Source organism: Mytilus edulis, chromosome 2, assembly GCF_963676685.1.
Source record: "Mytilus edulis chromosome 2, xbMytEdul2.2, whole genome shotgun sequence".
Classification (NCBI taxonomy): domain Eukaryota; kingdom Metazoa; phylum Mollusca; class Bivalvia; order Mytilida; family Mytilidae; genus Mytilus; species Mytilus edulis.
In genome coordinates this window covers 86,124,140-86,138,934 of record NC_092345.1, presented here as the reverse complement: position 1 = coordinate 86,138,934, position 14,795 = coordinate 86,124,140, and the positions used below count along the sequence as shown (strand labels likewise).

At 30.6% G+C, this 14,795-nt stretch overlaps 1 protein-coding gene across 12 annotated transcripts in view; it reads left to right on the top strand.

Moving 5' to 3' along the window:
* LOC139513240 (transmembrane protein 198-like) overlaps positions 1 to 14,795 on the top strand; it is a 56,717-nt gene that overhangs the window by 32,916 nt on the left and 9,006 nt on the right. For 2 of the 12 annotated variants that reach the window (XM_071301546.1, XM_071301553.1), the window contains exons 1-2: positions 4,677 to 4,942; positions 14,333 to 14,604. In XM_071301546.1, the coding sequence (XP_071157647.1) occupies positions 14,382 to 14,604 (223 nt within the window). In that variant the 5' untranslated portion in view covers positions 4,677 to 4,942; positions 14,333 to 14,381. Of the gene's footprint in view, positions 1 to 2,480; positions 2,640 to 4,676; positions 4,943 to 5,879; positions 6,152 to 7,547; positions 7,769 to 9,917; positions 9,950 to 13,258; positions 13,787 to 14,332; positions 14,605 to 14,795 lie in introns of those variants that run through there. The other 10 variants (XM_071301549.1, XM_071301556.1, XM_071301545.1 and 7 more) reach the window with 8 other exon arrangements.

The window sequence follows — 14,795 nt, the reverse complement described above, 5'->3', positions numbered from 1 at the left end:
TAATTGAGGATTATATATATCAGTAAAACCTTCTGTTGTTGTTGAATCATGATAAACAGTTGAAGTGTTATAAGAGGATTAAATGATTATAATGTTATCATTGACATTTATACAGTCAGGTTATATCATTACAAATCTTTTGTTTTATCTGATATTAATGTAAATATTATGTAACTTTAGAGGTGACAGGAAATGTTATTAAATGTATCATGTCTTGTTGAAGTTGTTAAAATTATATAAAAATTATATAATATATGGTTAAATTGTCTCCCATTATTTTTTGTTCTTGACACTCCTATTAGTTCAGACACTTTGTCCCTTGAAACAATTTCATCAGTTTGAACACCTCGTCTCTTAAAACAGTTTCATCCGTTCTGACACTTTAACTCCTGAAACACTTCTACTACTGGTAGTTCCAAAATTTTTGTCTCTCAAACATCTACATATACTACTTTCTCTTTTGAATAATATTCATCAGTTCTGATACTTTGTCTCGTGATACACTTTCATCAGTTCTGACACTTTGTCTCTTGATACACTTTCATCTGTTCTGGCACTTTGTCTCCTGATACACTTTTGTTAGTTCTGACATTTTGTTTCCTGATACACTTTCATCAGTTCTGACACTTTGTGTTCTGATACACTTTCATGAGTTCTGACACTTTGTGTTCTGATACACTTTCATGAGTTCTGACACTTTGTGTTCTGATACACTTTCATGAGTTCAGACACTTTGTGTTCTGATACACTTTCATCAGTTCTGACACTCTGTCTCTTGATACACTTTCATCAGTTCAGACACTTTGTCTCTTGATACACTTTCATCAGTTCTGACACTCTGTCTCTTGATACACTTTCATCAGTTCTGACACTTTGTCTCTTGATACACTTTCATCAGTTCTGACACTTTGTCTCTTGATACACTTTTATTAGTTCTGACACTTCATCTCTTGATACACTTTAATCAGTTCTGACACTTTGTGTCCTGATACACTTTCTTCAGTTCTGACACTTTGTCTCTTGATACATTTTCATCAGTTCTGAAGTTTCATCTCTTGATACACTTTCATCAGTTGAAACACTTCATCTCTTGATACACTTTCATCAGTTTAGTTTAAACATATTTATTTATTTATATTTGGGAAACAAGTTTTGCAACTTATATTAATCACTTTCCACTTTGTGGGTGCGAGTGATGCCTTGTAGTGGCATTAATTAGCCTGCTCTTTTTCGAAATCTACAAGGTTGTCTTTAATGTGCAAGAGATTTGGCTCTCTCTTAACACGGGTCAACCAGTTATTGTCCACTTCCGACGGACTATCATCGTTTCCTCAAGACCATAATTGCAAATGGTGTCATGGGAGAGCTGAAAATTCAGTCCCTGAAATTTTCATCCTGGAACAGGAATCAAACCAGGAACCTTTGTGTGAGTAGTTCTGACACTTCATCTCTTGATACACTTTCATCAGTTCTGACACTTCATCTCTTGATACACTTTCATCAGTTTTGACACTTCATCTCTTGATACACTTTCATCAGTTTTGACACTTTGTCTCTTGATACACTTTTATCAGTTCTGACACATTCATCATACACTTTATTCAGTTCTGACACATTCATCAGTCTATACTCTTTATTTAGTTCTGACACATTCATCAGTCCATACACTTTATTCAGTTCTGACCCATTCATCAGTCCATACACTTTATTCAGTTCTGACACATTTATCAGTCCAAACACTATATTCAGTTTTGACATTTTATCTCCTGGTGCACTTTCGTCAGTTTTGACACTTTGTCGCCTGATTATACACTTTCTGATTTGTTCTGACACTTTGTAACCTGATGCATTTTCATCAGTTAAACACTTTGTCTCCTGATACACTTTCATCGACTCATTTTCTCCTGATACACTTTCATCAGTTCTGAAACTTTGTCTCTTGATACACTTTCATCAGTTCTGAAACTTTGTCTCCTGACACACTTTCATCAGTTCTGACACTTTTTCTCTTGATTTACTTTTATTAGTTTTGAGTTCTGACACTGTCTCTTGAAACATTTCTACTAGTTCCAACAATTTGTCTTTTCAAAATCTTCATATACTTCTGTTCTAAGACTTTGTCTCTTAAAAAACATTTTCATATATAATGTTTCTGACACTTTGTATCTTGAAGCACCTACTGTTCTGAACATGCATGAAATATTTGCCACTAGACATTAAGCAACCAACAATCAATCAATCAATCAAACACCTTCATATACACATCCAAGAACTATTTGCCATCCTACAAATACATGCATACAATAAAATTTTTAAAGTTTTAACTGCTGGTTTCAATTTTACATTGTTTAGGGTACTTCCTGACAGTTCAAGTCTTTATTTGATGACAGACATTAATTATATCATTTTAGGGCCTTTTTATTATTCATGAATATTAACAACCAATATTCTAACCTATGAATTTAGAGTTGTCAAATCATATACAAATATATTTACCTGCCCTAACAGTATACAACATATCTATGATCAATTTTCCACGGTTGAATGGGTGTCTGCTAAGGTGTGATTTTAAAGGGAGGAATACTTTGTGATATGAAACTGATGAACCTAGGATCATCTAGTGCTTCATATAATAATAAGTAAGTTGGAATTCTTACTGTCATGTAAAGAATACAGATGGAAAAAAGGGGGGGGGGGGTGTTTAATATCTTTCTTTAGTTATAAATCTGTTTTCAAGTAATTGGATTGGAATATATGAATAAAAATCAAATCAAAATGACTTCCACAGTGCATGGTAGCAACATTATAATTAAAAGATTATATAATTTGGATGGGATATAAATACATGTACTAACATAGTCATGATAGTAATGTATACTTCATTTTGGTTTCTGTATTAGAGAAGGAAGAGGACAAATAATATTATTGAGTCATCCCATTGCACGAAATGACATGGTAACATGTTTAATTGACTTTTTTTGACTGATGACTTGTGTTTGCTAATCCGAATTTGAGATGATTAAAAATTATATTGTTTTTAAATATTTAAAGAATTAGGTCATGCTTACTTCAAAAGAAAACTTCAAAAGAAAAAAGTTTGTTTTGAAATTTGATTAAAGAGGATTATAGCTGTTTAATAACAATACCTTCAAAATAACTCTATTTAGAAAAAATAAAAATTTACTAATCTTTATTGCTTTTAATAATCTCTTAAAAAATAGAATGCAAATGTAATTAATTTCTACTATTAGTTTTTTTTTGCTGTGTGATTTATTAGCTTTTCAATTGTGTTCGAACTTCAACTGTTGTTCTTATGAAGATATTTTGTGCAGTTCCTTTAGGTATACATTCCGAAAACATTTTGAATTTTCGAAAATTAGAAAAACTATAATTCAGTTTTTGGTGGGATTCATGTCGCTTAGTCTCTAGTTTTCTATGTTGTATGTGTCTTTTGTACTATCATTTGTCTGTTTTTTTCTTTTTTAGCCATGGCATTGTCAGTTTGTTTTCTATCAATGAGTTTGAATGTTCCTCTGATATTTTTTGCCCCTTTTCAATAAATTAGCATAATCTATTCTGGAAATATTGCTGAAAAAGTGAATACTATAAATAGTGCCTATTATAGTGGTCAATTAATTTATACTGTATTATGTTCTTTATAATGTTAGGCACAATTAAAAAAATCCCACCAGCTTATACGAAAAACAAGTGAGTTGAAGGGCGAAGTCTTCAGTACAAGTTAATTCTAAAATATATATATATATAAAAAAAAATTATAAAAGAAAAATGAAACTGACTCAGTTGATAAATTAATCCAATGCACATCCCTCCTGGTCATAATGGACAACTCCAGAGATCTTCCAGAAACTGTAAATATTACACCTTTTTGCACCTCACTCCGACTTATAAATCACTTCTTCTATTCACAGTAAGAAAATAACATCCAAACAGTTAGCTCATCTCTTCAAAGCTGAGAAATTAATGAAAAAGTGGAAGGTAGAAAATAAAGACAAATAAAAAACTTAATTTAATGGATGGAACTATATTCGTTAACAATGAAAATAAGGTTAATTAATTGTGGTCTCTGGTCATAAGTGGCTATATGTGTTTTTTCCTCTCCACACACACTAGATATAATTCTGAAAACATTCATGTATCTTCTCTCTTTATATATATATATATATATAGTTAACAGTGGCGGATCCAGAAATTTTCATAAGTGGGGGCCCACTGACTGACCTAAGAGGGGGCCCGCTCCAGTCACGCTTCAGTGATTCCCTATATAAGCAACCAAAAACCCCCCCCCAAGTCTGCCTCTGGTTAACCCTAAGGGTTACAATCTTGTTTCATGGTTACCAGGAGGCGACCAGATCATAACTTTGTCATTGGCTAGCAAAAATATCTCAGTACATGCTGAAAACTATCAATTCCTACAGCTAGAGTTCAGTGCTTATTACAAGTTTCTTAATGATACAGGAGTAACTATATGAAAGTCATTTTTCAGGCTTGATATTTGTGTGGTAATAGGAATTTGTTTTTAAAAATCATTGAATGTCACTTTTGAAATAGGTATTTGAAATTCATATTTTATTTATCATGACGGGTTATTGACTTCTACGCTTTTAAAAAAGGAAAGGAGTGGATTACATTACAAATTTTTAATATATAATACACCCGATTTATAACCAATTAAATTTAAATATCACACACAATTGTAGGTGTTAGAAGTCTGTTGACGTTCGACTTGTATTATTATGGTAATATCAATAGGCTTTACCTATGTTTGTTTACACGTAGAATGACAACAGTCATCGATTAAAGTTGATCTTCTAGTGGATAGGATTTTATGAATGAATGAAGTTAATGTTTCACCTGGATTTAGTTATTTTAATTAATTAATGTGAGGTTTGAACTGAAGGAACTATATCCAGACACAACACAGGTGAGTTGGTTAAACCAGTTATCATTCTATAACCTTACCCCCATGGCATTATTATTTGGCATGTCTACCTTGTCTGGTGAAAATAGTATAAAGTCTTAACAGGCAAAAGGAACTTTTCATATTTAGACTTTTTGTTTTTGATATATCATTGCAATTCCTGATTAGATGGATAATATTCTACAAACCTATACATTTGTAGAAACATTTTTGTAAACCCTAGTATAAACACCCTGTCTGGTTTTATATTTAGACTGCCTGACTTATGACACGGTATCCTGTTGCATTGCAGTTTTTCTATACAGAGAAAAACAAATTAGAATATTTTCTCATCTTATGTTCTTCTTTATTATCAAAATTCTAAGATCTGCTGATTTTGCTTTATTTAAAGGATAATTACTAGAATCATCAGAAATATTATTAGTACAACAGACCCCACTGTCACATAACTATACTGTAAAAAAAAAATGGACCTACAAACAGTAATGAAAAACATGGTCCAGAAAGCCTAACTTCATACCGGCACACAATTTGGTAGGGTCATAAACCACTATTACTGATGTAAATAAATGAAGAATGAAGACAGGTGTTAGGGTGGAGGGCATTAAGTTTATCTGTGTATGTGGTACATCTGACCTTCTGTTTGTACCTCCCAAAAATAATTTCTGTTCTCTCACTTCACTGTGAAACAGAGAATGCTGAGCTATCCCAAATACAATAATATTTTTGTTTTAATTTATAAAATGGGAGCGGTCAAGTGTGTTAATCCTTGCCCAACTCTTTCAGTTTCACTTTATTTATCAGTCTTAAAAAAGGGGCATACAATTAATGTTTTCATTTTAATTTGCAATAGAATTCCCCATGTTAGCCTTAAATGTCTATAAAACACATTATTTAAATTTAAATTTAAAATGTTTGAGTTGGTATGATAGTGGATCCATTTATTATATTATGTAACATTAGTGTGTAGGCTTGATCCTGTCATGATTATAAGGATTGTTCTGTATAACACACTCCAGTGACGCTATTGTTTTTAAAAAAATAAACAGACTTCCGACTTTCTGGGAGAAATGGATTTATAGCTGGTCATTAGTACTTCATACAAATGTTATTTCAAGCAGGAGATAATAGTTTAATTGATATTAATCTCTGTGTAATGAAAGTTTTAGTACTAATGTACTAATCAAGGAATATCTGTCTACCACATTCATTGTGAGTTTTTATATTTTTCTAAATAGAATTATCTGTGAGATTTAAAATCTAAATGATTTGTTTAAATATTTCCTATTGTATAATTTTGAAGTTTGTAGCACGAAATTTCATGCATATGTGGCAACCATTACCAGATGGGTATTAGGAATTCTTGAGAGCCTTTTAGAGAAATGGCTACTATTTGAGCATAAATTACTTTGCTTTTTGGTTATAAAACAGTAGAAAACACCCGTGATATCGCGGGTCCATGACTGAATTAAAGTATATAACTATGCGTAAGCCTTATTTTAGTATTGGTATTGTCATCTGATAAAGTCATGCCGATTATAAGATAGACAGTTTTGTCTCTGCTTTCAAATCTTTCTGTTTGAACCCGTCGACCTGGAAATTATAAATATTGTCCTATATTAGTTATAAATAAAGTTGAATTCTATGATTCGCTGTTTCACGTCATGCCCGCTAACAAATTGAAAACTGAACATATATGCCTTATTTTAAGTCCAGATATTTAGTATTCGTATTGTTATCTTAGAAAGTCTTACTGATTAAAATACTACAATAGGAAACAATTGGACAAGGATTGAATTTAGTAGTGTCAACCCTGTGATTATGACCCGTGTATATATATAGCAAAATCTTAAATACACCATTTGGTGGTGCGCCTCTCAGATGTGGAGCGAACAGATAGGTAATAGGTAACAGGAATATACTATTGGTATCGGGAACTATTTGACAATGATTGAAGTTTCAACCCTGTGATAATGACCCGTGTATATAGCAAATCCTAAATACACCGTTTGGTGGTGTGCATGTCAGATGCGGAACGTACAGATAAGGTAATAGGTAACAGGGGAATATAATATTGGTATCGGTATCGGATTCAACCCGGAACTTCTTAATTATTGGCAATATCAACTATGTGGAAAACTAAAGGGTCTGGAGTGGTGTAATTTTTAATCTACACCATTGTCCTGTATTAACTATAATATATAAAGTTGAATTCTATGATTTGTCATTTTTACCCCATGACGGCTGATAAATTGGACCTCGTTATTTTAGTATTTAGATACTATATCATGCATACTGTTAAATTTGAAATTTTGAAGTGATGCTCAAGGTTGACTGGTCATAGGTTTTCTGTATGATTTGTTATGAATTGGTTGAAACATAAATGTCAACAATTAAATGCTAATGATTTTGTAATGAATTAGATGTAGACCTTTTTATCATTAGATGTACTAAACCAGGTCAGTGACCTTTTCTTGTACACAATTCATATAAGCATGATGAATCCAGTAGTTAATCAGAATATATTTGATTAGTCTTTCTATTGAATAGAACAGGGAATAGTTATTGAACTGGTTACTATATAATACATTGATCGTTTTCCACTGCTAGTAGAGCAAATAAATCATGAATAACTATATCTGGCTATATGTATATGTTCTTTAATAGCTTAGTGGATATATATACAATGTATCATAATCATCAGTATATAGAACAGTAGTCAGAAATGGGCAAATCAGATCAAAATATCAAATATTTCTGTTTATTGGATTTTTTCTATAAATTCTGTTTATAACCTTGGATTATATTAGTGTGAAGGCTTTACTCAATGTAAGTTGTCTTTATTATTCAGTTGTAACATATTGAATAAGAGGGATTAGTAGACAATGCAGAATAATAATGGAAGGTAACAGGTCAGGTTATATGTATCTGAAGTTTGCATTCATATAAAAAGTGATGGGTTATCCATTTAATAAAAATGAAGAAAAACTTCACAGAGGCAAAATGTTTTTATAAAGACCTTCATTCTTATATGGTAATATCATTCAGGTTAGGAGAGGATAAGTGCTAGTAGTAGGTTTTGATAAAGGTTAAGGTTAGAATATACATAAGAATAGGTTTGGAGTAGGCCAAGGCTAGGATGCTATAGTCTTATGTGATCCTTATACCTCACATTCTGAAAAAGAATTGAGAGGCATGCACATATAAACTGTGTTTAACATAAGTCAATGTACAGGCAATCTTATTAAAATAAGTTCTCATCAGTTGTTCCTCGATTTTTTATATGCCACACAGCGACATATAAAAAATCAAGGAGCAAGTGATGAGAACTTATTTTAATAAGATTGATGTACAGGAGAAGGATTATGTTAGAAAAAATAAGATGTTGCCCAGCACCTGTGTTTTTAGTAAAAAAAACATTGATTTTATTAACATAATCTTTCAGGTGTTTTGTTCTGATAATGTAATGAATTGAAAATTGAGCATTAAGACATAATACATATTATGCATGATTGATGTAGTTTATTTTTATATAGTGTATATAGTGTAAAAAATACTATGTAGTCAGGGTTCATGCACTTTATTGACTTTTTATTTTAAAGAGACATATATTTTCATGTCTATTCAGTTAAAAGCTTTGGAGTCAAGAACATGAATAAAAGAAAAAATAGACAGCGCCAAAAAAAATCAAAACAATTACACTTAAACAACCAATAGAAAATCACAAAAAATAGCTTTACAGAAGACAAAACTGTTATCACTAACAAAAGAAAAAGCTACAATTTGAGGTAAAAATTATCTCCAAAAAAAAGTTGTTTAATTTTTCTCAAATTTTTAACAGAATTAAAATGTGAACCATAATACATTGTATACACTTCAATATAATACTACTCATATAAAATTTGCTATCCTTTAAAAATACAACCATGGAAAGGCAATAAGTAAATATGACCATTGACTTAAATGCGTTTAGAAAAATAAAGAGCAAAACCCTTTCTAAGAAGGGCATTGTGTGTTTCTACCATTGCTTATAAAAATTATTTTTGATAGTGCATGTACTCTATACAGATTTGGTCTAAATGTTCTTGATATTAGCCATTTTGGGCTGAAACTGGTTAATCTCGCAATATGGTGTCAACGTCAAATTTTACTATTAAAACTTGCCGAATATATGTTTTCATCAATCAAGCTTTCACAATTTTGATGATTTACAGGGCCAAAAGTTAAAGCCTAAAAATGTACAATATCCTTAGAAAATCTAACTGAACATGAGGTACTGCTTTTGCGTTATTCATGGCAATTTGTCAGTGGTAACTCAGATAAAAACCCTAACTGCAAGGAATCATGTGTTTGCCTTTCTCTATCTATATCTAGTAAATATAGGCTCTGGAATAATGTTATCTTTACATCATTCTAAACATTTGGAAAAAAATTAGAAAAATTGATATGAAAGATTGTTCATGGATTCAATTTCGGAGATTTCATCTGCAATAAACGAGATAGTAGCCGAGTAAGATTGCAGATCTCTTACTCAAATGGAATTTAAAGTAGGAGATCCATGTTACTAAATCTATGGTCTTGAAATTTGACATGTACTAAAAATGTAAAATGGTTAAGACTTTGATTTAAAAACAAACTAACAGTTTATATATCTGTCAAATGTATACATGATTGGTCTATATTTATTTAGGGCAGTAAAGTTCATAAACAAACACTGAAAACTTCACACCTGGGCAGTTATAAGTACTGATATATTGCTAAAGTGTGTTTCCTTTGATCTCTTATCAAAATCAAGATTACAAAACAGTGATTAAGTTTGGTTTTAATCTTGATCAGTTGGTGTTTTAAACTCCATGATGTTATAAGGTTGGCACCCATGTGTCTATGGTCTCAGAATGAGCTGACCATACATGATAGTATTGTTGATTAGTATGATATGGTAGAATGTTTACATTTCCTTTGTTATGAAGTTTAATGATGAGTCAGCCTAATGTAACTAGTCATGTCAGAGTAAGTCATTTCTTTATTCACTTTTTTAAACTTTTTAGTTTAGTTCATAAGTGTTTTTCATCAATATTTTTAATGAATACAGTTTTGAATATTAATTAGTGTACTTTGATAACAGATGAGTAATTTCATGTAGTAAGTATGAATCATTATACATTGTACATAAACAACAAAAAAGAAAACTACATTTCTATTTCTGGACAACATACAACATATTCATTTCTATTTCTTTAATTTTAAACTTAGAATGCAATGAATTTATTAGACATAACATAAATAATTTGTAATATTACTCTGGCAAATCTTATGTCAGCGGTAAATTTATTATCTTCCAGGATTACTGGTTCAATCTTGTTCATGCACAGATTTTGTGCAGATGTTTTAAGAAAGTGAATAATTTCAATTTACTTGATTATGTCATCTTTATAACAAAGAGTTTTTACAATTTAATGGCCTTTCTTTTGAACATAATTGGGTTAATTTGTATGTAATTAAACAAAAGGTTTTGTTGTTTAGATCTGTCAAGTGAAACGGATTGCCATGTTATACACTTGTAGTTTATAAAGTAGTTTGTGGTGTTTAGTTTGATCCTCCCTAATTCTTTTGAAGAAAACAAATTGCTGGTGATTTATAAACTTATGTCTTTGTTTGTATACAGTAGTTATTTTGATAAGTTTCCTGCTTTTGTTGAAGACAAATTGTTCTTAATACCAGATACAATCTTCAGATGTATATATAAGATTGGTAATAATATTTTAAAAATAACTGAAGACAAAATAATCTGAACCATTGTTGTCATATTCTGTTACTGCAACATGAATTATCTCCCCTGTTTAGTAACTTGCACTGCAGGTTTACAAAGATCAACCACCTGTTGCTATATATATCAGTTTTATGGTAACTATATACTATGGTATATATCCCTCTAGTTATTTTTCACATGTAATAATTACAATTCTTTATAACCTGAAGGTTTTCAGTATAACTAAATTGTTTGTGGTGTAAAACAGATTTTAAAGAGAAAAGCTGTTTTATTTTAGAATTGATAACCACCTTTTAAGATCAATTAAAAGATTGTCTAGTTTTTATTATCAGATTTAATAGTTTTAGTGAAAACATGTAATTGCACTTCAGTAATGGCAATTACATGTAAAGTAGTTTGAATTAATACTTTGAATGAATAACGGAATTAGAAAATCATTGCTAAGTGACTGGGGTGATTTTTTATTACAAAATAATTTGAAAAAAGGAGGAGAAAAAATTTCAACTGTTCATGGTTGTAATGAGTTGGGTCACTACTCTGTAATTTAGTGTAATATTGTTTATGGATTACAAGTAAAGTTTTGGGTAAGTTCTGTATTAAAAGTTCATGACATTATAAAAGTCTATGCAAAGAGTGAATTTTATCTTTAATTCATTTTGTCTTGGATGTTCGTATAAATACAAAATGAAAATAACTGTACAAGCAAAGTTGTAATGTTACATATCTGAACAATATGTCAAATTCCAAACGTAAACAAAGACATTCAAATATTCTTTATTCTAATTTATAGCAAGTTTTATTTGGATTGTTTGACAACATTTCAATCAAAGTTTGATTTAAATTGGAAAAATTTCTTGAGGGTAAGGAATTAATTATGTAGCTATCAATCTTGTATTACTCAATCTCAAACACCTGATAGAAATAGCCTGCAGGTTTATAATCTGTATCAGACATCTTAGTAATTACAGAGAAATTAGAACATATAAGTAGTAATTATATGTACCTATCAAAGTCAATCACCTGTTCAATGCTTAATTTAGTGTATTCTGGATCCCATTTTGGATTTTATCATTTCCTTAATGTTACTAAATGGAAACTGGCAAAGGAAATTGTTCGAAGTTGGCATAGAGAATTAGACCTTGAAACTTTATACCATTTTAAATAATACATATTTATCTTGAGGTTACAAACAGATTTTTGATCCAGTAAGACAGATTGCGAAGTTGGATGTATAATGTAAAATATTTTACTGATTTCTTTGTTATTGATCTGCACCTTTGTTTATAAAAAACCCAACTCATTCTCCAAAGATAATTCAGGGAAATCAGGCCTAAGTCTATTTTCAGATTATTTATAATCATAATAGTGTGTCATTCAAATAAAACCAAATACAGCTGCCATTCCATGTTGACTGGCAGCATAGTTGACATCATTGTTTTTTCTCGAGGAAACAATGTTGGCAGGTCAAACAAAATGAGTCAATTTTACAGATTTCTGACAAAACTGACTTGACCTGATCAAATAATACCTCCTCATGTTTCTGGTTTAACTATGGGTGCATTTAGGATTAAAGTAAACAGAGATTTGAAAAAAGTATTGTTGGCTAGTTATGGGCCAAAATCAACCATATGTTAAAATCAGGATTATATGCAGGATTGGAGCATATGGGTAACAGGAGTATGAAATGAAAAAAAACCAATTTGATTTCCGAGTTCATAGATGCAAGAAAAAAGAACAAGAGCTTGCCTTTTATTGATTGATTCCTTGTTGGTGCTTAATACCACTGTCAGCATTTTTCATGGCTAATTATCATAACAACCAGTTTATCTTTAGTCATGTTAGTGGAGAAGCTTGATCCTTATTCAAATAAGATCAGAGTCGAATGCACCTGTAAAATCAATCTGAGGAGATTATAAGAGGTCTCCCATGATGATATTTTGAACTAAGCTTGTTTATCAGTGTAATTAGACTATGCAAAGTTGTTTATTTTTTTTCTGGACCCTTTCTTCTGCATGAAATCTGACCTCTGACCTTAAAAATCAGTAGGGATGTTCATTCATTGTTGGCATGGTATGTTATTTGTACAGTTGGACATACAGTTATAATATTCTCTGGCTCCCTGTAATGGTCTTTTGTTTAACATTTTCTGATTATAAACATGAAACAATGCTATTAAAAAGATAAGAAAATTGAGAAGGAAAATGAAGATATATCTGGGTTTGTTTATTTCCAAATATTTGTTTGTTAAACTGAAACATTTTTTATGGTTTAAAGAAGATTATTCTTTATTTAAATGAATGTTTCTTACTGTAAGTTAATGTAAGCATTCTTGCTTTAACCATTTGATCATTTTTTTGCACTCATTTAAAGAAATGTCAATTTAGCAGTAAATGCAGATTGTTTATAGTAAACAGAATTCTGGAGATTATATTAGTTATTTACTGTTGTTACTGGCGATTCATCAACTTGTTTCATAATATTGAATCAAACCTGTCAATAGATAATTACCCAGAAATCTATTTTATATGAAACAGACGATTATGTAACTTGTCAGAAATTTGACATTTGGTTTACAATGTTGAACTGGACAGATTTGCACTGATATATAAATTATTGATAACTTATGGATTGCAGTTGAACAGTAAGCTGAAATTTCATAGAGGATTGTTTGTGTCAGTCATAATGATAAAATGTGATAATTTAATAAAACCTTGCTGACTTCATTGTAATTACTCCAACTGATCTGATTAACCAGAACAGTTTCAGTAGGAGGGGAAACATTTAACATTAACTGAAAAAATATACATTTAGAGGATTGAACATGATAATTGTTTAGCACTGGAAATTGAAAATGAGATTTTCTTTCTGGAGAGGTTTTAGTTCTGATTCAATTACACACAAATTTAGTAAGGAGAATATTGAATGATTATCAAATAGCTTAAGAGGAAATTTTCTGGATTGATTATTCTGATCATGTGATTGCATACTACTAGAGTAGATATTGGTGTTCATTGCTATTTAATGTATGTACATTCATATTAGTTGATCATTGGATTATTAAGTTAGAAGTGGTTGAAGTAAGTACTTGTAGTAGATTTATATCAGCCTAGTGGTAGGAATATATTTCATATCATCCTAGCCATTCCATATTATTTTGTTTAAATTGGAAAAGTATTTTATCAGATCTATATTAAATTTGTTTCAACAGATATATATTTATTAGGAAATTTTCTAACTGAAATTTTATTTAAATTATTTATGTTCACCTGAACTGACACACATTGATGGCCTATTTGTCTGATTATTTTGTCAACAATAGATTGATCAATTATCAAACAAAGCAAGGATATATTACAACAAAAAACCCAGAACAAGGAAATCAACATTGTCGGTAAACAAAACACTCTTCTATTTATAGATATAATCAGCATGATATACAAATTTAAGTCTGGCCTGAATTGTTGAATCTCATGGTCACTTGAATTTAGTGGTATTTTGAATTCATCATGACTTTGCCAGCAATAGTCCATTTTGTGTGGACTTATTGAATTAGATGTGTCTTGGATAATATACCTCTTTATTATGTTTCAAACCTTTTATATTTACTGATTTATTAATTACAGATGATCAGCTTCTAGAACTAGTATTAAACCCTAGGGAGATTTTATTACAATGGATGGAAGAATTCTCTTACGAAGGTTGTTACAGTCCTCCACACCAACAATATACATTGATGGGGATCCAGAGGAGAATTCTACTGTTATAATTCCCTCAACACCGAAGCCTGTAACACACACACTTAAGTCATGTGACCACATCGATACGGATTATGATGTAGCACTTGCGATAATCTGTGCCATGAGTTTTATTTTTGGCATAATATACACATTCTTTGGTTAGTATGATACTATGTTACAAGAGGTTCAAATAGAATGTTATCAGGGATAAAATTGCTCATCAGAAAATAAAATCTAAGGAATTCACAGACAAATTTTTCTAAAATAAGGTAATTTTATGTGCTAAATAGAAGACAAACTGCGTTCCACAAATAGTATTTCATTGAGAAATCAATCTAGAGAACAGTAT